Source organism: Lepus europaeus, chromosome 13 (genome assembly GCF_033115175.1).
Source record: "Lepus europaeus isolate LE1 chromosome 13, mLepTim1.pri, whole genome shotgun sequence".
In the NCBI taxonomy this organism is placed as follows: Eukaryota; Metazoa; Chordata; class Mammalia; order Lagomorpha; family Leporidae; genus Lepus; species Lepus europaeus.
Window position 1 is genome coordinate 97,115,477 of NC_084839.1, and position 24,469 is coordinate 97,139,945.

The 24,469-nt window shown below is 48.1% G+C and overlaps 1 protein-coding gene across 2 annotated transcripts in view; it reads left to right on the top strand.

Moving 5' to 3' along the window:
* The first annotated feature begins 637 nt into the window (after positions 1-637).
* LIMS1 (LIM zinc finger domain containing 1) overlaps positions 638-24,469 on the top strand; it is a 152,122-nt gene continuing 128,290 nt past the window's right edge. Inside the window, exon 1 of one of the 2 annotated variants that reach the window (XM_062210053.1) lies at positions 638-739. In XM_062210053.1, the coding sequence (XP_062066037.1) occupies positions 708-739 (32 nt within the window). In that variant the 5' untranslated portion in view covers positions 638-707. Of the gene's footprint in view, positions 740-4,826; positions 4,888-24,469 lie in introns of those variants that run through there. The other variant, XM_062210055.1, reaches the window with a different exon arrangement.

Sequence of the window (24,469 nt, forward strand, 5' to 3'; positions counted from 1 at the left end):
CGGGAGCCCGAGCTGCTCGGGCCGAGGCTGGCTTTTCCCAGGGCTCTAAGGGGGGCAGCACGCGACACGCGACACTGACGCGGGCTCCAGGCTCCGGCGGCGCCCAAAGCTGGGGACCCGCTCCATAGGTCGGGCCAGGCCCGCGCCCGCCTCACCTCCTGCAGAACACCCCTTGGCCGGGCGGGGGCGGGGCGGGGCGGGGCCGGGCTGCGGCTGGGGGCGGGGCCGGCCCGCTCCCGCCTCATCACCTCCAGATCAGCCCCCTGACCGGGCGGGGGCGGGGCGAGCAGGGGCGGGGCGGGGCCGGGCTGCGGCTGGGGGCGGGGCTAGCCGCGCGGGGCGGGGCCGGGCTGCGGCTGGGGGCGGGCCGGCCCGCTCCCGCCTCATCACCTCCTTCAGATCAGCCCCCTGACCGGGCGGGGACGGGGCGAGCAGGGGCGGGGCGGGACCGGGCTGCGGCTGGGGGCGGAGCTAACCGCGCGGGGCGGGGCCTGGCTGCGGCTGGGGGCGGGCCGGCCGGCGGCCTCCCGCCCACCGCCCACCCGCCTCGCCTTCCTGCCCCAGCCCGCCTGGCGCCGGCCGCTGCGGCTGAGGAGGACGACGCGGCGGGCGCTGCACGGTGGGGCTGAGGCGCTGAGGGGCTGAGGGGCTGAGGGGCTGAGGGGCCGAGGCGCTGAGGGCCGGCGGCGGCGGCCGACTGCGGAGACATGTTGGGCGTGGCGGCCGGAATGACCAACAGGTACGGGCCGCGTCCGCGCTGGCGGCGGCGCCACGTCGGCCCCGCGGCTTCCGCGGGCCTCGTCGCTGGCCTGCTGGCCGGGCCTGGCGCGTCCGAGCCGTGCGGCTTCCTGCCCCTGGCGGTGGCAGCGTGGGCTCGCGGGCTGGAGCTCCCGGCGCTGGCGGCGCCGCCGAGGGTGCGGGAGCGGAGCCGGGCTCGGGCAGGTGCGGACGGAGCGGCCGAGGTGGTGCCCCGCGTTCTGGCGGCTGCAGTCCTGCGCCCCTGGGGGGCTCTCAGGACCCCAAAGCCTGCGGCCGGCCGTGCCCGTGGACCTCTGCTGTGTTAGGAGTGCTCGGGAACCCGCACCGAGCAGATCCACGGGGGGCCGGGGGGCCGGCGCCTAAAACGTATTTTCCTGAAACCGTGTTTTCCTAGACAAAGAACTCGGCGCTTGCCGCAGCCCCTGCCCTGCCCCGCGGGCCAGGCGCCCGGCCGCTGCCCTGGGGTCCGCCTACTCGGAGAGATCCGGTCTCGCTGGGCGACGCGGGAGCCTCTCGGCCGCTTTCTCCGATAGGGGTGGGCGTTGTGGCTGCATCGGAACTTCGGGGTCGCTGGTGTGGGTGCGGAGTACCGCCCTTACGCCCCGATTCCCTTCCTCGGTCGTGCTGTTTGAATGGCCCGGTTCCCCAAGCGTGACAACCTCGCTTGTCCTTTGGAAAACCCTAAACGTGCTGCATTTCGTTAGTGTTACCAAATAACAAGTCGGCACTGATCGCGACGGAAAGGTGTTGAAACAAGCTGCCACACTGCAGGTGGTGGTGGGTACACGTTTCCCGGCGCCGCTGGTTCTCGGTTGAAAGCTGTTTGTTGCACAGTGGCAACAAGTGGCTGTCAGTCGTTTTCCTAAGCTGACAGGCTCACGTCAGTTTCAAGGAAATGCCTGCCCAGCTGAAGTCTAAATAGCCGTGTTTGTGGGTCTCTCTGCAGTAACATGGTGTTTTGGGAAAGCCGCAGCAGTGGAGCGCCTGCTGGTCGCTCGGTGGCTGCGTGCTTTTCTTGGGGAGAACCCGCTCACTTTGGTATGCAGGAGGAGAGCTTGCTGAATACCTACCCTGTCCGCACAGGCCACACAAAAGAGGTCAGGGAACAAGACTTACTCACATTAATGGTTCCTACTGCTTCATCGTGGACTCCTTTTAAGAAAAAATGGAGTATTAATTCGATAGGACATTTTTAAAACTTTATTTACTTGCAGGGCAGAGCAACAGAGAGAGAGAGAGACAAAGAGAGATCTTCCATCTGCTGGATCACTCCCCAAATGCTGACAACATCTAGGGCTGGGTCAGGCCAGAGCCAGGGGCCAGGAACTCCATCCTGGTCTCACATGGGTAGCAGGCGCCCAAGCACTTGGACCGTCGGCTGGGATGCCAGGTGCATTAGGAAACTGGATTGGGAGCGGAACAGCCAGGTCTTGAACTGGTGTTCAGATATGGGGTGCCGGTGTTGCAAGTGGCAGCTTAACCCATCGCACCATAATGCTGGCCCAGCTACTGCTGTCTTGACCAGTGGTAAGAGGCCAGCAGTTGGACTCACCATTGCAGGCGTGGGGAGCCTTCTTTCCTGCCAAGGGCCATTGGTTATTTATAACATCATTTGCCTGCCATACAAAATTATCAGCTGAAAAATTATCCTGCTATGGATTTATTAATTTTTTATTTTTATTTTTTGACAGGCAGAGTGGATAGTGAGAGAGAGGGACAGAGAGGAAGGTCTTCCTTTGCCGTTGGTTCACCCTCCAATGGCCGCTGCAGCCGGCTCATCGCGCTGATCCGAAGCCAGGAGCCAGGTGCTTCTCCTGGTCTCCCATGCGGGTGCAGGGCCCAAGCACTTGGGCCATCCTCCACTGCCCTTCAGGGCCATAGCAGAGAGCTGGCCTGGAAGAGGGGCAACCGGGACAGAATCTGGCACCCTGACTGGGACTAGAACCCGGTGTGCCGGCGCCGCAAGGCTGAGGATTAGCCTGTTGAGCCACAGCGCCGGCCAGTTTTATTAATTTTTTAAAATATTTATTTATTGAAAGATTTACACAGAGAAAGGAGAGGCAGAGAGAGAAAGACAGAGATCTTCTATCTGCTGGTTCACACCCCAGTTGACCACAATGGCCAGAGCTGGGTTGATCCAAAGCTAGGAGCCAGGAGCTTCTTCTGGGTCTCCCATGTGGGTGCAGGGGCCCAAGGACTTTGGCCATCTTCCACTTCTTTCCCAGGCCACAGCAGAGAGCTGGATTGGAAGTGGAGCAGCTGCAACTTGAACCGGCGCCCATATGGGATGCCGGCACTGCAGGCAGTGGCTCTACCCGCTACGCCACAGCACTGGCCCCGGATTTATTGAATTTCAAGTCCCACCTGCGATTGCCTTGGCAGGGCCAAGAACAAACGATTTCACTGGCCTTACACAGCCCACGGGCCAGACATGCGCTAGCCCTGTTCTGTTGCTTTGTACCATCAGTGTGTTGACAAAGGGCAAAAAGATTACTGCTAACTTCTTAGGAAGAAATATTATTGTGAAATTGATTTGGGGGGCCAGCCTTGTGGCGCAGTGGTTTAAGCTGCCACCTATGATGCTGGCATCCCATATGAGCAACGGTGAGTCCCGACTACTCTGCTTCTGATCCAGCTCCCTACTGATGTGCCTGGGAAAGTAGCAGAGGATGGCTGGAATGTTTGAGCCCCAGGATATCCACATGGGATACCCAGATACTCCTGGCTTCAGCCTGGCCTAGGTTTGGCTCTTGCAACCATTTGGGGAGTGAGCCTGTAGATGGAGGATCTCTCTGTGTCTCTCTCTGCCATTCAAATAAATAAAAATACATTTTAAAAAAGACAGACTTCAGTGCTCTATGCCTGTTTGTGTGGTGAGAAGATTTGTTTTTAAAAGAGTTATTAGAAAAGCAGAGTTACAGAGAGAGAGGGAAAAATGAAGACAGGGAGATCAGTCTTCATGCCCCTAAATGGCTGCAACAGCCAGGGCTGGGTCAGCGGCCAAAGCCAGGAGTCAGAAACTCTTGAGTGTCCCATGTGGGTGGCAGGGGCCCAGGTCTTGAGCCATCAAGTGCTGTCTCCCAGGATGCATTAGCAAGAAGATGGAATCAGAAGCAGAGCTAGGACTCAAACCCATACCCTCCAGCACAGGTGTCCAAGAGGCGTCTTCACTGCTGCCGCCAATGCCTGCCCAAGCCCTTTTTTTTTTTTTTTTAAGAAAGCCAATGATGGGGCCGGCGCCATGGTTCACTTGGTTAATCCTCCGCCTGCGGTGCCAGCATCCCATATGGGCGCCGGGTTCTAGTCCCGGTTGCTCCTCTTCCAGTCCAGCTCTCTGCTGTGGCCGGGGAAGGCAGTGGAGGATGGCCCAAGTGCTTGGGCACCTGTACCTGCATGGGAGACCAGGAGAAAGCGCCTGGCTCCTGGCTTCGGATCGGCGTAGCTCTGGCCGTAGTGGCCATTTGGGGAGTGAACCAACGGAAGGAAGACCTTTCTCTCTGTCTCTCTCCCTCACTATCTAACTCTGTCAAATAACAAAAAAAAAAAAAGAAAAAAGAAAAAAAAAAAAAGCCAATGAAAATTTGGTAGTGGAAAAGATCGCTTCAGTGTTGGTTGTGACCTGCAGACTTCGAGGGTGTGTGTCCTTCAGGATTGTGCTGTCTTGGTTTTATTTTATGTTTGCAGCCTTTTCCTCCACAGTAGCCCCTGACCCAAATCCTGGGCAGCTCAGCGTGGGTGCAGTGGGTGAGCTCTTCTTTCCTCCTGGGCCTGAGTAACTCCCGACAGCTGCAGCAGAGCTGTGGTAGGGGAGCAAGGCTCTCCCCTGAAACAGTCTCTGTTTTCGATGTTTGTTTCTCAGAAAATCATTTAAATAAACCTTGGTATGGGTTATGTTCTTAGCCAAGCATGCACTTAAATAGGACAAACATCTCAAACTGTCCATCAGTTTTACAGTTCCTGTAACTGTGCTTTAAACTGTGGGTGCCTGCCCGTGGGGATATCGCCTACGTTACATGCTTGACTGTTGTCTCATTGTCTTCCAGAAGTTTGCTGTTAAGATGCTTGAGTAGCAACAGTCATACCACCTGTTGCCTTCACGGTGCCGTCTCCAGCAGCTGTGGTCCTGAGGTGGTCTCATCTCTCCTTCATTGCATCTGACATTTAGGCCTTGGAACTGTTGTGGGCAGCCGGGTGCTGTCTGGATTTGTTCCAAGTACTTCCCTCCATGCATGAAAGAATTCAAGGTGGAGGCAGTCAAGGGGTGTTGGAAAACAGGATTTGGTTAAAGCCAAGGAAAAATGAAAGAGAGAGAGAGGGAGAGAAGGAAGGAGGGAGAACACAAACAAAAAGACTCAAAAAAACAAAAAAGACTTCCTCAACAAACCTCAGGCTGCCCTTTCATACTGTTGGGAGGCATAGGAGGTGGTGCCTGGTGTGAGGCTTAGTTGTATGTTCACAAGGGACAGAGTTTGGGGTGGGACTTGAGTGCTGCCCATTTTGGAAATACCAGAAAGTGTAGTGTTAGGTGCTTGATGGGAGTGGGAGTGCACCTCTCTCATGGTAATTTTTTTTTTTTTTGACAGGCAGAGTGGACAGTGAGAGAGAGACAGAGAGAAAGATCTTCCTTTGCCTTTGGTTCACCCTCCAATGGCCGCCACGGCCGGCGCGCTGCGGCCAGCACACTGCGCTGATCTGAAGGCAGGAGCCAGGTGCTTCTCCTGGTCTCCCATGCGGGTGCAGGGCCCAAGGACTTGGGCCATCCTCTACTGCACTCCCGGGCCACAGCAGAGAGCTGGCCTGGAAGAGGGGCAACCGGGACAGAATCTGGCGCCCTGACCGGGACTAGAACCCGGTGTGCCGGCGCCGCTAGGCAGAGGCTTAGCTTGTTAAGCCACGGCACCGGCCCGGTAATTTTATTTTTTAAAGACTGCTTTATTAATTATTTGAAAGAGTTACAGAGAGGGGAGAAAGAAAGAGAGAAAGAAAACAGTGTCAGGTGCTGTGGCACAATGGGTTAAGTGACAGCCTTCAAGTGCTGGCATCCCATATGGGTGCTGGTTTGAGTCCTGGCTGCTCCACTTCTGATCTGGCTCTCTGCAAATGATGTGCCTGGGAAAGCAGCGGAGGATGGCACGAGTCCTTGGGCCCCTGCACCCATGTGGGAGACCAGGAAGAAGCTCCTGGATCCTGGCTTCAACCCGGCCCAGCCTGGCCATTGCAGCTGTTTGGGGGAGTGAAGCAGTGGATGGAAGATCTCTGTCTCTGTCTCTCCTTCTCTTTGTAACTATGTCTTTCAAATAAGTAAGTAAATCTTTAAAAGAAAGAAAAGAAAAGAAATCATCTGCTGATTCACTCCCCAGATGGCTACAACATCTGGGGCTGGGCCAGGCTGAAGCCCGGAGCCTGGAGCTCTATCTCTCACACGGGTGCAGGGGCCCAGGGGCTTGGGCCATCTGCTGCTGCTTTCCAGGTACATTAGGAAGGAGCTGCATCAAAAGTGGAGCAGCCGGTGTTGCAGGCGGCAACTTATCCTGCTGTGCCACATTCCCTTTGCACCAAGAGAGAATCATAGTCATATTCCCCAATTGCTTCTTTTTTATTAAAAAAAAAAATTGAGGTAAAGGCTACATAACATAAAATTCACTTTAACCATCTGTAAGTGAACAGTTCTGTGGCACTGAGTACTTTGGCACTGTTGTGCAACCATCACCCCCATCCATCTCCAGAACTTGTTCATCTTCCCGAAGAGAAACTCTGTGTCCATTAGACACTTAACTCCCCACTTCTTGCATTTGCCTTTTTACAGGCCCCCGTAATTTTATTATAATGTCCTAAAAGTCATTGCGGGGACATAACCATACTGGATATGGACATATCCATATTGGATATTTCCAGCTGGTGTTGGTTCTAAGTTTGCAACATTGTGGAACTCGCGGTTTCCACAACAGGGAAGTTGGGGGGCTTGGTCATTTGAGCAGGACACAGAAGGGGTGGGTGGTTTGGGTGGTGCCCTGAAAGGGAAGGGAGTTTGGATAGTGCACAGAAGGGGATTTTGGATGGTGCAGATTAGGCTATCATGCAGACCAGGCTGGGTTATCATGCTGGAGGCCAGCTACAGCTGCTGTGCAGCTGCCCAGGGCTTCTACATGGACTGGCCAGAGCTGTCCTGTGGCCATCCTGTGGCTGTGTGGGTCAGCTGGGGCAGTCAAACACCCGAGTTCCTCTTGCTAACACTGCCTTCCTGCCCAAATCAGAATTTAACGGTAGGGGGCAGGGGTAAGCATTCCTGCCGTCTTTTTCATGTTGGAGCGTGTTTTAGCTTTGATGAGTCTGTGCTGACATTTAACACAGGGGTGGAAAACCTGCAGATCAAGCAAGCCCTGAATAGTGCCTTCTGTGAGAGGTAGCAAAAGGTGTGGTAGGAATTAGTTTGAGTGATGCCAGCATGCACTCAGTGGTGGGAGGCACAGACCCATCGTGAGCATACCCAGGAGTCTGGAACCTTACCAGGTCAGGTGAAATAATATAAGACAAAGGACTAAACACATTTTGTTTTTTAGGATTTATTTATTTATTTGAAAGTTGAAGTTACATAGAGAAGGAGAGGCAGAGAGAGAGAGGTCTTCCATCTGCTAGGTCACTCCTCAATTGGCCGCAACAGGTGGAGCTGTGCCGATCAGGAGCCAGGAGCTTCTTCCAGGTCTCCCACATGGGTGCAGGGGCCCAAGGACGTGGGCCATCTTCTTCCCTAGGCCATAGCAGAGAGCTGGATCAGAAGTGGAGCAGCCGGGATTCGAACCGGCACCCATATGGGATGCTGGCACTGCAGGTGGTGGCTTAACCCTCTGCGCCACAGCGCCAGCCCCAAAACACATTTGTTTACACACATTCCCTTTGCACAAAGAGAGAATCACAGTCATATTCCCCAATTGCTTCTTTTTTATTTTAAAAAAATTGAGGTAAAGTCTACATAACATAAAATTCACTTTACCCATCTATAAGTGAACAGTTCTGTGGCACTGAGTACTTTGGCATTGTTGTGCAACCATCACCCCCATCCATCTCCAGAACTTGTTCATCTTCCCAAAGAGAAACTCTGTGTCCATTAGACACTTAACTCCCCACTTCTTGCATTTGCCTTTTTAAAATAAGTGGTTATCTTAGAGGTTTTCCATTGTGGCCTTTCTTGGTTTGCTTTATGTTTTTAACCTTTGTTTTAATGGCTGCATAGTGTTTCGTAGTGTTCATGTGATATGATTTATATGACCACTCCCCAACTGATGGATGTTTCGGCTCCAGGGTTCCGTTATCACATACACATTGACATCTCTGCCAGCATTTCTGTAGGAGATTCCTGAGTGTGAGGTCTGCATGTGCACTAATGGCTGGGCCATGTTCCAAACCCAGTTCCGCCTCTTTGTGGCTATGCGACCTTGGTTCAGTCAACCTGATGAAGCTTCAGTTTCTGAATTTATAAACGAATCCCACTTATCCTGCCACTGTTGTGAGAATTAAACCTGACGGCAATATAAATGTTTCTGAAGGGATCCAGATGAGATTGTTAATAATTATTGCCCTGGAATTTGAAATGGGAGGGAATTTTTTTTATTATAACAAATTTGTACTGTTTTGATTTTTAAAAAATTACATATGGGTTAAATTTTAAAACATTTAACATCAGCTCAGCTAATAACTTTAATGTCCTACACCCTGGTTCTTTGTTCCAGGTTTATAATTTCTCCTATTAATGGCACTAACGTAGTGCTCTTTGTTTCTTCCTCTCTTTCATTCTCTATGTCTACTTTCTTGCTAAATTCTTACCTTAGAATTTTCTCTCTAATCCATATTTTCTTCGTCTTTTTAAAAGCATACTCTTTTTTTTTTTTTAAATCTTATTTATTTATCTCTTTGAAAGGGAGAGAGTGAGATCTCACATTCACTGGTTTACTCCCTAAAGCCTGTAGCACCAGGGGCTGGCTGTGCTAGGCCAGGAGCCTGGAATTCAACCCAGGTCTTCCAGTTAGGTGGCAGGAACCTGATTTTCAGGAGCCATCGCATGCTGCCTCCCACAGTGCCCATAGCAGGAACCTGGAGTTAGGAACAGAACTGGGCATGAAACTCACACACTCCCATGTGGGATGGAGGTGTCTTAGGCCTTGTGCCAAATGCCCACCTCCATCCTTTTCTTCTTTACTCCTTTTTTTTTTTTTTAATATTTATTTGTTTACTTGAAAAGCAGAGTTACAGAGGGACAGAAGGAGAAACAGAGACAAGAAAGATCTTCCATCCTCTGGTTCACTCCCCAGATGGCTGCAATGGCTGAGCCTGGGCTGGGCTAGGCTGAAGCCAGGAGCCTGGAGTTTCTTCCAGTCCTCCCACATGGGTGCAGGGGCCCCAGTACTTGAGCTGTCCTCTGCTGCTTTCCCAAGTGTGTTAGCAGGGAGCTGGGTCAGAAGTTGAGCAGCCAGATCTCAAATGGGCACACATATGGCTTTACCCACTACACCACAACACTGGCCCCCCACTAAACACTTAAGTAGGTCCACTATAGTAGCCCACTAAACTGTTCCTTTATTTTATATAGTGGGAGTTGTCTAGTGAGGTAAAATCATCTATTTAAGACTGCAGAGTTAATAGAGTTAGGAGTGTTGCCCAAGAGTTGGATGTATGGCCCCCTCTTTCTGGACCACAGTGGTTTGCTCTGTTACTGTATTCAAACTGCATATGTATATGTATACTTATAGATATATCTGGCCTCAGAGGTGTTCTAAAATGAGGGTCTGGGATGTCACTGTCTTCAAGAGGATTCCTCCTGTGAAATGCGGTTTTGGTGACATGGTCATCGTAGCCACATGTGCTGGTGCCTGTAATCCTTCTTCTCAGAGACCCAGGTCTTCTCACTCTCCACTATCTGCACGGCACAGTCTGAGATCACTTGTTATTGAAAAGCTGCAGTTTCTTTTTTTCTCTTGTTGGTTAAGATGTGTTTATTTGAAAGAGTTACAGAGAGAGATCTTTCTGTCTGCTGGTTTACTCCCCAGATGACAGCAATGGCTGGGGCTAGCCAGTCCGAAGTCAGGAGCCAGGATCTTCTTCCAAATCTCCCATGTGGGTAACTGGGGCCCACACACGTGGGCCATCTTCTGCTGTTTTTCCCAGGCCATTAGCAGGGAGCTAGATTGGAATGGAGGAGCTGGGACACGAAGCATTTGGGATGCTAGTGTCACAGGTGGCGGCTTTACCCGCTACGCCACAGCACCGGCCCCAGAAAGGCTTCTTGACTGATGCGTCACTTCAGTGACAGATGTTACCGACTGCTTAACTGGAGTGTAAGCTTGTTTCTCACTGGGAAATATAGAAGGTATGTTTTGCTGCTTGTTTATTTTTATAGCTGGGCCCATTGCTGCACTTTATAAAATTTGTCTTATTCATAGTTAGGAGGAGAGGGAGAGTAGACGAGGCCAGGCCACTACAGCCTCTGCCACAGTTGACTGCACCTCCTCCCCCAGACGTAGCTGCAACAGGGTTTTAAAAATACACATACAGCTGGCGCCGCGGCTCAATAGGCTAATCCTCCGCCTGAGGCGCCGGCACACCGGGTTCTAGTCCCGGTCAGGGCGCCAGATTGTCCTGGTTGCTTCTCTTCCTGTCCAGCTCTGTGCTGTGGCCTGGGAAGGCAATGGAGGATGGCCCAGGTCCTTGGGCCCTGCACCCACATGGGAGACCAGGAGAAGCACCTGGCTCCTGGCTTCGGATCAGCGCAGTGCGCCAGCCACAGCAACCACTGGGGGGTGAACCAACAGAAAAGGAAGACCTTTCTCTCTGTCTCTCTCTCTCACTGTCCATTCTGCCTGTCAAAAACACACACACACACATTCGTACATTCATTCACACACACATACATACATACATTCATACACACGTACATACACACATACATTCATACACACATGCATACATACATTCAGGCACACACACACAAGCCAGAGTGCAGGTATGCCTGAGGAGATTCGGAACGTGAAGAAAACTTGGCCCTACTCTTGAGAATGTTCCAGTAACTCTTCTCTCATGGTAGCAGCACATTGGTTTAACTGGCCCTCCTTTGCAAAAGCTAAGAAGCTTCTTACTGCCAATCAAATAAGGTTCCAACTCCAGAGCCTGGAATTTTAGGCTGCTGTGGCCCAGCCCAGCCCATCTCTCTGGCCTTTGGACAGCTGCTCTCTCAGTGCCTGTTTCTCTAAGCCCAGTCATGGCCTGTTTCTGAAAACAGCTATGATTTCCCACCTCAGTGCTTTTGTTCATGCCGTTCTCTTTACCTGAAAAAACATTTTCTGTGTTTTCATGGCAGCTGAGGGAAATTACTGCTTCTCTCATGAAATAATTTCTGGCACATTTATTGAGCCTTCACTGTGCGCCAGGGCATTAGAGATTCACAGCTTTATCCTGTAATCCAAACCATTTTGACTTCTTTTGTGGGAGTTAGCAATTTCTATTTTGTGTGATTACAGTTTTTTTGTAATATTTTCTGCTAAATTGTAATCTCTCAAAGTGAAAGGGAAATATTGATTAAATTTGTTAAATGTCCCAAAGAAGAAGAAACTGGATTTAAATAGGCCTTATTTCTCCCTTCATTCCCCCATTTGTTGGTGAATTGAAAAGTTGAGGGTTTGCTGTGTGTAGTATCTGAAATGTTTGAATAAACTCATACAGTGTTGAGTAAGACAAGACAGCGTTCACATTTGGTTTGACTTGACTCTGCAACACTGCAGTGTGTTGTAGACAGGGGCAGAGACCCTGCATCCGTGGGTGGGACATGGGAAGAAGTTCACAGGATGTTTAGGCGTCCTTGTTTAGTTTATTTCATTTCCTTGCCAGATGGCTCTTTAGGAAACTCTTGGTAATAGCCATCATCTAATAATGACCTAATTTTACAGAAATACTTTAAAGATGCTATTTTATGTAATACGTCTTGCTGTCACAGCCACACCGGGAAATGGGATTTTTATGCCCATTTTACAGATGGGGAAACTGAGCTCAGGGGGTTCAGAATTTACCATGTACACAGTTTGTGACAGAGCTGGGGTCATGCTGACATACCCTATGTCGCCCTGTGTCTCAGTTCACATCACTGCTTAGGAAGAGGTCACAGCTTCCTGCTGCTCTTCCTATGTCTTGGATTTTTTTTCTTCCCACACTCAACCAGCCTCTCCAGTTTTATCCCCTGCTCCTCCTCTTACTGGCCACACATACCTCAGTTCTTCTTGCTGAACTTGACTTTGATTACCATCTAGCAGGAATGCCCTGTCTTTCCTTGAGGGGAAGTAGTTCCCAAATCTCAAGGCACAGCTGAAACCCCTTTATCTTGGAGGTGGCTTCTCTGACCACTTGGACTCTGGTTAGTCTTTTCTTTCTCTACTGCCTGGAGAAGGTGTTGGGCAGCATTCAGTTCTTTGGAGCAGTGTGCATGTACTTAGGTGTAATTTTCCCAGATGGTGAGTGCCTGACGTCTAGTGAATCCCTTCAGGGCAGTGATTTTTGCCTCTTTTTTTTTTTTTTTTTTAAGATTGATTTATTTATTTAAAAGTCAGAATTACACAGGAGAGAAGGAGAGGCAGAGAGAGAGAGAGGTCTTTCATCTGCTGGTTCACTTCCCAGATGGCTGACGTGGCCAGATCTGTGCTGATCCAAAGCCAGGAGCCAGGATTCCTTTGGATCTCCCACACAGGTGCAAGGGCCCAAGGACTTGGGCCATCTTCCACTGCTTTCCCAGACCATAGCAGAGAGCTGGATCAGAAGTGGAGCAGCCGGGACTCGAACTGGTGCCCATGTGGGATGCCGGCACTGCATGCGGCAGCTTTACCTGCTACACCATAGCGCCAGCCCTGATTTTTGCTTCTTTAGCCTTTGAGCTCAAGATGTGGCAGCAGTGCCTGGGACCTGCACAGTAGGTGCACATGAGTAAATGAATGGGCCGCATGTGTAAATGTGAATATCTTTGTGTCTGCACTAAGAGTTAGAGTTCTGGAGATTTAAAAGATGTACTCAGGGTGCTGGGCTGTCAGAGGCAGGGGCTGGAGCTTGAATTCTAGCAAGTTGACTCCAAGGGTGTTGGTGCCTGGCCATGGGCAGGGAGTTGACCGTACAGAGCAGGTGTTTTCACGGCTGTGTGCTGATTGCAGGTTGCAGCCTGGAAGCAGCACAGGCAGAGGTTAGTAGCACAACAGCCCCGATTGTGGAGTGAAGCCGTCTGTGGGCAGGTCCTGCCTTCTTACCTGGTGGCAGCTGCCCGACTTCCGCCTGCCTCGAGTGAAACGAAGATGGTAGTACTTAACTGGTGTGGTTGTCATGAGCTTAAACAAGTTGCCATGCGTAAAACACCTAGAACAATGTCAAGTGCAGTAAGAGCTCTATGTGTTCGCTGTCATGTAACATATTTTTATTCCTAGAAGTGGTGAAATGAAGACTTCCTTAATAAATGTAAAACTGTAAGAACTGTTTTAGGGGCAGGTGGTGTGGCCCCAGCTGCTGGGGAAGCCCACATGCCGTATCAGAGGCCCTGGTCAGCATCCCTGCTACTCCATTTCTGAGCCAGGCAGCAAGTGATGACTCCAGTAGCTGTGTCCTTGCTCCCCGTGTGGAGGCCAGGAGAGCGCTCCGGGCTCTGGCTTTCCGCCCGGCTCAGCCCTGCCCATTGGGAGCATTTTTAAGGCTTGAAGCAGTGGGTGTAAGATCTCTCTGTCACTCTGCCTTTAAACAAAACAAAGACAAAACTATTTTGGCTCGCAGGCTGTATACAAACAGGCAACAGGTTGGTTCTCTTGTTTTTTAGATTTTCAATCTAGATCATTAATTTTTACAGGGTTTGCAAAATGACGATATTCTGATTGTTATTTAAGATATTTCATCTCTTAGCTGTAGTACCTCTAAAAATAGAAGTCCTCCTTGTTGATTATTTGCTAACTGATGGTACTGCTTGACAGATTACAAATGACTTTTATATTTGTTGTCATATAATCCTGTCCAGTCTGCTACTCTGTGGTATGTGTGTTGCCTTAACATTTATTACTTTTCTATGAAGCTGGATATGGAATCTATGCTCAAAAAAGCCCACGGTATCTGGGTATTCCTTCACTTTTACATGCTTTTGCTTTTTGAAGTACTTCAGCTAGAGGTGAGGCATCACATTTTCTTTCTTTCTTTCTTTCTTCCTTTCTTTCTTTCTTTTTTTTTTTTTTTTTTTGATAGGCAGAGTTAGACAGTGAGAGAGAGACAGAGAGAAAGATCCGCGCTGCGCCGATCCGAAGCCAGGAGCCAGGTGCCTCCTCCCGGTCTCCCATGCAGGCTCACGGCCCAAGCACTTGGGCCATCCTCCACTGCCTTCCGAGGCCACAGCAGAGAGCTGGACTGGAAGAGGAGCAACTGGAACAGAATCCTGCGCCCCAACCAGGACTAGGAGGCATCACATTTTCTAACTGGTGCTAGTGGTTTTCTCTTACTCTCAGGCTGCTTCTCTGCTTTCTAAGTGGAGTTGTCTGCTTTATAAGTAGAGTCAGGCTTTATAAGCCCCTCTGCCGAGGATTGCGTCATACTTTCTGGAAGTTCACTGGAGTGCAGGCACCTCCCACTCACACTTGGTGCTCATTGGTCGATTGCCATTCTATTGAAGGATATAGTTAATGTTTGGATCACTTGTAGCTGAACCAGCACAACACTGCTGTTCCCTAGCAAATCTGTTTGTATTTGGGTGGTATATTTTTAAAAATATTTTTTAAATATTTATTTATTTTATTTGAAAGAGTTACAGAGAGACAGAGGCAGAGAGAGAGAGAGAGGTCTTCCATCTGCTGGTTCCCTCCCCAAATGGCAGCAATGGCTGGAGCTGGGCAAATCTGAAGCCAGGAGCCTGGAGCTTCTTCTAGGTCTCCCATGTGTGCAAGGGCCCAAGGACTTCAGCCATCTTCCACTGCTTTCCCAGGCCATAGCAGAGAGCTGGATTGGAAGTGGAGCAGCCAGGACTCAAACCAGCGCCCAAATGGGATGCCTGCACTGCAGGCAGTGGCTTTACACACTGTGCCACAGCACCAGTCCTTAGGTGGTATATTTTAAAGCAATGCTATAAATAGTCACATGTTAAATACCATGTAGCTTTTGAAAGGAAGATAATCTCTAAAAGGCAAAATAACTTGGTTATGGAGGTTTTTGAGGAAAACACCTATAAATCTTTTTGGGTATTTTTTGGGTATTTTTTTTTTAGATTTATTTATTTGAGAGTCAGAGTTACAGAAGAAAGCCAGAGGCATAGAGAGAGAGAGAAGGAGAGAGGGAGAGAGGGAGAAGGAAAGAGGGAGAGGGAGAGAGAGAGAGAGAGAGAGAGAGAGACAGAGAGATCCATCTTCCATCTGTTAGTTCACTCTCCAGATGGCCACAATGGCCTGGACTGGGCCAGGCTGACACCAGGACTTTCGTCCAGGTCTCCCGTGTGGATGCAGAGGCCCAGTACTTGGACCGTCCTCCGCTGCTTTCCCAGGCACATTAGAGGGAGCTGGATTAGAAGTGGAACAGCTGGACTCAAACTGGTGCTCATATGGGATGCTGACACTTGCAGGTGGAAGCTTAACCTTCTATGCCACAGTGCTGGCCCCATATATTTTTTTTTGAAGAATAAAATTTTCTTAATGATGCTTGTGTTTGAATTACGTTTTCCTTTTGGGTAGTTGTCTCCCTGACTATGATCGTGTCCATGTGACTCAATCTGTGAAATTACTGAAGTATAGTTCTGACTTCAACATAAATTAAGAAGAAAGGATGATGGAGTTCACTCTGGGCAGTTGTATTTTGAAATTAAATTTATGTGATTTACTTTATTTACTTGAAAGGCAGAGAAACTGAAAGGGACACCGGGGTCGGGGGGCAGGGTGGAGCACGCCCCCCATCTGCTGGCCCTTCAGGTGCTCAGTTGCTGTTACTGGAAGAGGCTGAGGGCAGCGGCAGGGGCCAGGAACTCAATCCAGATCTTTCACGTGGGCATTAGGCACCCAGCTGCGCCCCAGGGTCCGCACTGGCAGGAGGCTTGGGTCAGGAACTAGAGCTGGGCAATGACCCAGGTACTCTGAGATTGTGGCATCTTAACTGATGTCTTAATGATTGCGCTAAATGCAGCCCATCACCCTAGATTTTTAAGTAAAGCCTTCCCCTCATTCTTTGGATTACAAAGTAGCAGTTGGACTTTGCCTTTGATACAAGTCTGTTGTGTTCACTGATAGTGCAGCTGTGTTCTAAGGTGGTAGGTGGCCAGGCAGGGCATCTCTGGGTGTTGTCTGGTGGTGTGCATTTCATTGTCAAGGGACAGGATAGGAGGGCAGAGATAGGCTCTGATGAGGTTAAGGGTGTCTAGCTGTTCACACCCTCAGAAAACGATTGTAAGAATGTCTGCAGCACAAGTCAGCTTGCCCAACTGCAGGCTCCAAGAGGCGGACTTTGGTCTTGGGTAGTTAGTCTCCTCGGTCTTTATTTACAGGTATTCATTTACTGCTCTCCGCCTCTTTCATTTAGACAGTGTGTGGGGAAATGATGCCCAGAATGGCACAGTTTAAGGTTATTGCCCACATTAGAATATACTGGATCCCTTGGATTTTTGTGTTCTTTCTTTGGAGTACAGCATACAATTTGTCACAGTGAAGTGTGTTTTAGGGAATATAGAGCAGCCTTCATTAGAGCCTGGAGTTAGAGTAATTCATCCACCAAATGAGCAGCCTTTTGTTTCAGAAGTGTGGGTAGTGGCATTTTTGTAAAAGCCATGAAGCTTTTGTAAACATGGCTAGAAATTTATTTAATTAAAAAAAAATATGAGCTTTATGACCTGCCCCATGAGATCTGGAAAGTTCATCTGCACTTTTTTTTTTTTTTTTTTTTTTTGCCTATTTTGAGTCATTGAATATAAGTACATCACTAAGGAGAATGATGAAAAACTGTTTAAAAATTTTTAGAAAGATATATGTGGAAAGCACTGGGTAATCTGGTTTATGAGGTAAATTAGAATTACAGTGATGTGGGGCCAGTGCTGTGGCTCACTTGGCTAATCCTTTGCCTGCGGTGCTGGCATCCCATATGGGCACCAGGTTCTAGTCCCGGTTGCTCCTCTTCCAGTCCAGCTCTCTGCTGTGGCCCGGGAGGGCAGTAGAGGATGGCCCAAGTGCTTGGGCCCTGCACCCACATGGGAGACCAGGAGGAAGCTCCTGGCTCCTGGCTTCAGATCGGCGCAGCGCCAACCATAGCGCCCATTTGGGGAGTGAACCAATGGAAGAAAGACCTTTCTCTCTTTCTGTCTCTCTATCTAACTCTACCTGTCCCCCAAAAAAAAAAAAAAAAAAAATTACAGTGATGTAACTGAAGTGGATGCAAGGCTAATTTTTGAAATAGTTTAATGGGTGTTTCTGGACTTAATGTGCTTTTTTTTGAAGATTTATTCACTTGAAAGAGTTACAGAGAAACACACACACACACACACACAGAGAAATATCTTCTATCTGCTGGTTCATTCCCCAGATTGCCAAAACAGCCCAGGCTGGGCCAGGCCAAAGCCCGGAGCTTCATCTGGGTCTCCCACATGAGTAATGGGGGCCCAAATACTTGGGCCATCTTCTGCTGCTTTTCCCAGGCCATTAGCGAGGAGCTGGATTGAAAGTGGAGCAGCTGGGACATGAACTGGTGCCCATGTGGGATGCTGGTGTTTCAGATAGTGGCTTTAACTGCTACACCACAATGCTGACCCCTAATGTGCTTTTCTTAAAAAAAAAAAAAAGACAAAAAAAGCTGGGTAACCCACAGCAGGAAATGAGAGCTTTTTTTATCTCCTGGGCTTTAGCCAGATCTGTACAAAGCATGAAACATCTGCACATGTGTATCTAAATTGATGTCTTTCAGCTTTGTGATAGAATGTTTTAACCATCAATACCTGTGTGTTACACACTCTATCAAAGCTACTTTATTGTAGACCAGAGATTATTGTTTGTCAGGTGCTTTTCCTTCTGGAGTTGTATTAACAATGATAAGATGTAGGCAAAATGTGGAAAATGATCTTTAAGTTCCTAATGAGGGTACTTAAAAAAATTTGTGGAAAATGGAATTAAGGTAAGTTTATTTTGAAACCCATACATATAAGAGGTCTTCAAAAAAGTTAATGAGAAATGCATGAAGTTTGTATACCTGAAATGAAAGATTTCTGAGGAAAAAAAAGTTTAAGATAAAATTTTATTTCTGCAAAAAAAAAAAGTTAATGAGAATTGTGAATTATAAAAGAATTGTGCATGGCTTTCAAATTTTTTGCACAAAAGTTGTCCTTTTTTATTTTAAATTTGAGAGAGAGCTCCCAAATGCCTGCAATGGTGAGGACTGGGTGGGAGTTGGGAAATCCATATAGATCTCCCATTTGGGTGTTGGAGACTCAAATACTTGAGCCAACAGCTCAGGCACTGCTATTTAGGATGTAGCTGTCTGAACTGCTAGGCCAGACACCGCCCCGTAAACTTCTTTTAATTCCATTTTTTCTTCCAACTGTTTGAAGTCCCCTCATACAGAGAACTGGTGAAAGACAATGTTCCAGCAATTTCAGAGATCTCCTTTCACAAAGGTCATTTTAGGGCCGTGAGAACAGACTTTAAAAAAAAGTTTTCCAAGCTTGAGCCCTTTTGAATCTTAAAAGGAAGAAACTCACATGTCTTTCTGATAACACAGTAGGTCATTTAGAACGCTTTCTGTGAAGGAAGTGGTGGCGATGGGTCCTGGAATGTGGAGTTTGATGGGAACTCTAAGGATACAAAGTTTGGGAACTTTTTAGAAATGAAGTTTTCTTAGGCTCAGTCATAGTCTGCTCTCCAGGATAAAGCGTTACTAGAGATCAGCTGAACAAATGGGGTACAGGAATATGAGGTTGGAATTTTCAGACAATAAGAGGCGAAGTTCTAAAGCTGCAACATTTTCTTACAAAAAGCTTCTTGTGCTTTTTGGGATACTTACATATCCCATGCTCATAACAAAACATGGCTTGTAATAGGCCATGTAAATGCTTAATAATAGCTTGTCCAGGCCAGCGCTGTGGCGCAGCGGGTTCATGCCCTGGCCTGAAGCACCGGCATCCAGTATGGGTGCAGGTGCTAGTCCTGGCTGCTCCACTTCCAATCTAGCTCTCTGCTGTGGCCTGGGAAAGCAATAGAAGATGGCCCAAGTCCTCAGACCCCTGCACCCACGTGGGAGACCTGGAAGAAGCTCCTGGCTCCTGGCTTTGGATGGGCACAGCTCCAGCCGTTGCAGCCAATTGGGGAGTAAACCAGCGGATGGAAGATCTCTCTCCTTCTCTCTGCCTTTCTTCTCTATGTGTAACTCTGACTTTCAAATAAATAAATAAATCTTTTAAAAAAATTGCTTGTCAATTGATTAAATAATGATACAGTACATTTTGGTGTATATGGTTTTCTGTTTAGTGAAATGTATTTCTTTAAATGTTACCATGAACTATTATATGGGTAGAAGGGTAAATTGATAAAATCTGCCAGTGAAGAATCTGACAGTATATTTCAAGTCTGAAATCATTTATAATTTGTAATATACAGTTTCTTTTTTTACAATGTATTTCTTTGAAATTTTAACTTATTTATTTGAAAGGCAGAGTGACACAGATGGGGGAGACGGAGAGAGGTCTCCATCCACCAGTTCACCGCTGCGAATGCCTGCAACAACCAGATGGGCTGGGCCAGGCCAAAGCCAGGAGCTAGGAACTCCACTTGGGTCTCCCACGTGGTGACAGGGACTCAAGTACTTGGGCCATCATCTGCTGCTCCCCACGGGGCATTAGCAGGAAGCTGGATGGGAAGTGGACTTGATCCCAGGCATTCTGATATACGATACAGGGGTCCCAACTGGTGGCTTAGTATGCTGCACACAGCACACACCCTGTAATCTGTAATTCCTGGTTCTGTAAATCAGACCTAACAAAGTGTGGAGAAAATTTGATGTGAAGATTTGGGCAGCATCATTTATGCTGCAGAAAGTTTGAAGCTGCGTAATTATATGATAATAGATGATTTAAAATGTGTGATGATACCCTAAATTTAGTGAAATTATGTAATTAGAAATTGTATCTATTAAGGGTCTGAATTTTATTATATAATGATCACTTTTTATTGTTGATTTTAAGAACATGAACATGGCAATGGTTACAACATCTAAACATAAAATGGGAAAATAAAAAGGGATTTCTTTTTTTTAATATTCTTTGAATTTTTTAAAAGATTTTTATTTATTTATTTGACAGGTAGAGTTACAGACAGTGAGAAAGAGAGACAGAGAGAAAGGTCTTCCTTCCATTGGCTCACTCCCCAAATGGGCGCAATGGTTGGAGCTGAGTTGATCTGAAGCCAGGAGCCAGATGCTTCCTCCTGGTCTCCCATGCGGGTTCAGGAGCCTAAGTACTTGGACCATCTTCCACTGCCTTCCCAGGCCACAGCAGAGAGCTGGACTGGAAGAGGAGCAACCAGGACTAGAACCAACGCCAGTATGGGATGCCAGCGCCACAGGCAGAGGATTAGCCAAGTGTACCATGGCACCGGCCCCAAAAGGGATTTCTTAAAAAAGAGCTTTATTGGGGCTGGCGTTGTGGCTTAGTGGGTTAATCTGCCTCCTGCAACACTTGCATCCCATATTGGCACTGGTTCCTGTCCTGGATGCTGCATTCTGATCCAAGCGCTCGGGCCCCTGCACTTACGTGGGAGACCTGGATGAAGCTCCTGGCTTCGGCTGGCTCAGCCCTGGCTGTTGTGGCTGTTTGGAGAGTGAACTAACAGATAGATAGAAGGTGTCTCTGTCTCTTCCTCTCTTTAACCCTGCCTTTCAAATAAATAAAACTTCTGTTAAGAGCCTTATTGAAGTAGTTTGTGTACTTTAAAATTCATCCATCCTAAGTGTGTAAGGTTTTCACATCTTTGGAGACTTGTGCGACCATCATCACACTGCTGTTTGAGAACATTTCCTGCATTCTACCTCCCACAGCCCTAGGCAGACACTGACCTGCTTTCTGGCTGTATACATCTGCCTTTCCTGCACATTTCATGTAAATGGAGTCATGCTTATGTAGCAGGAAGCATTTGGCTTTCTTCATTTGTGTAACTTTTAAAAAAAATATTCATTTATTTATTTTGAAAGAGTTACAGAGAGAGAGGAGAGACAAAGGGAAAGAGATCTTCAATCCACTCCCTAGATGAGTGGACCAGGCTGAAGCCAGGAAGCAAGGGCTTCATCAGGATCTCCCGCAAGGGTAGCAGGAGCCATCTTTTTAGGCCATCATTTGGGTCATCTTCCTTTGGTTTTCCCAGGCCATTAACCGGGAGCTGGATCCAAAATTGGAGCAGCCTGGACGTGAACCTGAGCCTTAATATGGGATGGCTGCGTCACAGGCAGTGGCTTTACCTGCTGTGCCACAACTCTGGCCCCTACTTGGTGTGACTTTGAGATTATTCCCTGTTGTAGCTTTATTATTTGTTCATTTCTTTACGTTGTTAATATTCTATTGTATGCTTATCCTGTTACAGTTGATAGATATTGGACTTGTTGGGAGTTTTTGTCTATTCATAAATAATGCTGCTGTGAACATTAGTGTGTGCGTCTGTGTGTGTGCAAATGCTTGCATTTCTCTTGGGTGGATTTCTGGGGGGTAGAATTACTGCTTCACATGCAAAGAGTTATTTATAAGAAAATGTTAAAGTAGCTGTTGTCAGCAGCCATGTCTGATGGTCCTGTTTGGTTGATATTTGCACCAACATTGGGTGTGTTTTTGTTATTTTGATTGTAGCCATCCTCATAGGCAACAAGTAGTATCTCATTGTGCCTTCAGCTTGCGTTTTCCTACTGATAAATGATGTTGATATACAGGATATTTTCTAAAATTCTGTTTTTGCCTTGTCTTAAACTCTTAACCTCTTATGTAGTTCTCAGTATAACCAAAAGAGTAATTTGAAAAATATACTAGAAAATGGGAAAGGGAAATTATGGACTCTGGATAAAACCGACAAGAATTTAAACAAATGCTAAAATGAATATTTCCATTATAAGTAAATATTATTGAATTTAGGCACTTGATAAGTTTCTTTTCTGTTGGTTTACAAATAATGGTATTTTTCAGTTTTCTTCTTTTCCTCGATATTTCCTTTTTCTGCTAAGAAACCAGGTGTGGAGGTGTAGACTCTGAATAGAATCAGATCACAGAGGAACCTAGTTATCCAGGTGTGAAGGTTAAACTCACCAACAGGTCCCTGAAATAACTCCAGGTGATTTGTTAGATCGTTTAATAAGCATATTATCACCCTGGCCTTGTTTATGTAGTGCAATATTACTGTCTTCCTCTTTTCCTTTCTCTCTCTTTCCCCCTCTCCCTCTTTCTCTGCTTGTCCGATAAATACAAACATTTTTAAAAAGGAACTGTGGAAAGACTATGAAGTAGTCAAAGGAAAACTGGTTATCCAGGCCTCAGAAAGAACAGGGGGCATATTAGTCTCTGTAGGTTGTATTTCTTGGGATGAGTGTGCCAGTTGTGTTTCTTTGGTTTTTGTTTTTTTTTTTTATTAAAGATTTATTTATTCATTTGAAAGTCAGAGTTACACACAGAGAGAAGGAGAGGCAGAGAGAGAGGTCTTCCATCCACTGATTCACTCCCCAATTGGCCGCAATGGCCGGAGCTGTGCCGATCCAAAGCCAGGAGCCAGGAGCTTCTTCCAGGTCTCCCATGTGGGTGCAAGGGCCCAAGGATGTGGGCCATTTTCCACTGCTTTCCCCAGGCCATAGCAGAGAGCTGGATCGGAAGTGGAGCAGCTGGGACTCGAACCAGCGCCCATATGGGATGCCGGCACTGCATGCGGCAGCTTTACCTGCTACGCCACAGCACCGGCCCCTCGTTTGTGTTCCATGCATGTGTCATTGAGCTTAAGATTCCCGTGTCTGGAGGAAAGAAGTCTGTCCAGCCAGATTTGGGCGTGTGCCCACCTTTGGTCCAGTGGAGTCAGGGCTTGTGTAATTCTCACCAAAGGAGGCCAGAGGCAGTGTTAGTGCCAGAAGACGGGGCCTGGATGAGGAAAAACAATGTGTTCACCAGGAGGGCTAGTTTGTGGTTGATTCTTTTTGTTCCGTTTTATTTTTTAAGGATTTATTTCTTTATTTAAAAGGCAGACTGAGAGAAAGAGAGAGACAAAGACATCTTGCACCTGCTGGTTTACTCTCAAAATGGCCACAATGGCTAGGGCTGGTCCAGGCTGAAGCCAGGAGCCAGAAACTCCATCCAGGTCCTCCCTGTGTGTTGCAGGTCCCCAAGTACTTGGGCCACCTTCGGCTACCTTTGTAGGCACATTAGCAGGAAGCTGTGGGGATTAGAAGCAGAGCAGCCAGGACTTAAATTGGTGCTTGATGCGGATGCCGGCCTCATAGGTGGCAGCTCAACCTGCTGCACCACAGCATTGGCTCCTGATATTCTCTCTCTCTCTCTCTCTCTTTCATAAAGAATTTTTATTTATTTGAAAGGCAGAGTTACAGAGAGGGAGAGGCAGAGTGAGAGAGTCTTCCGTCCTCTGGTTCATTCCCCAGATGGCCCCAACAGCCAGGGCTGAGTGAGGCGGAAGCCAGAAGCCAGGAGTTTCATCTGGGTGTCTGTATTGTTGGCAGGGGCCCAGGCACTTGGGCCATGTGCTGCTGCTTTTCCCAGACCATTAGGAGGGAGCTGGATCAGAAGTAGAGCAGCCGAGACACAAACCAGTGCCCAAATGGGTGCCGGTGTAGGCAGCAGCCTTACCCACTACACCACAAATACTGGCCCCTAATTTACTCCTTTGTGATTCTGCACTTTAAACAAAAACACCAGAAAAGCTTCTTCCGTGCTTATGCTTGTAAGGTGTAGCTATAGAGCAGGGAAAATGAAGGTTATTCCTCTGAGGCCTCTGTGTCATAGCCATATCTCATTATATCGCATTTAAAAACCAGGTTCAATTACACGAGCCCTGAGGAAGGTCTCGGAGCGTGAAAAATCACTGCTGGCGCTGGTAGGCCAGTAAAGGGAAACCCGCAGAGAGAGCTACAGTCCACTCGGCCTCACGCTTACGTGGGCGCATTGGCCACGCCTCTCTACTGCAGTCCATTGAACACTCCTAGGACAGAGGCGCTCCCGGCCCAGACCCAGCCTGCCCCTGCGCAGTGACATTCCTTCTGAGGGAGATGGTCAGTGCCCTCTGAGTACTTCTAGCTTTTGGTTCTTTTAAAATCATTGCTCCGTGGTTAAAGCAAGTGGCCAGTCTTCCTGTTGTATAAATGAGGGAGCCAGTCGAGGACAGCCTGGCGCTTGGCAGGACTAAGTAGTGGTCAGGATAATAGAGGCTTTGTCAGCAGTGAGCTCAAGTTTCTCGAAGCAGTATTCAAATCACAGAGTCCCAACACGCTGGAGCTGGAAGAGGCCTTGCATTAGAAAGAAGGACAGCTTGCACTGGGGCCGCGACTGTGTGGTCTTCTCAGAAAGAAGAGTCCCTTGCCGAGAGTGTTCCTCCTTCACGTGGAGACCTTTGAGTGATAGTCGTGCGTGTGTGCTTGTTTCATACTGACAAAAGGCTTGCTCTGTGCCATTTTATTTAATTCCACAAGTTTTATAGGTAGGCATGGGTACCATCATCCTCTTTTTTGGATG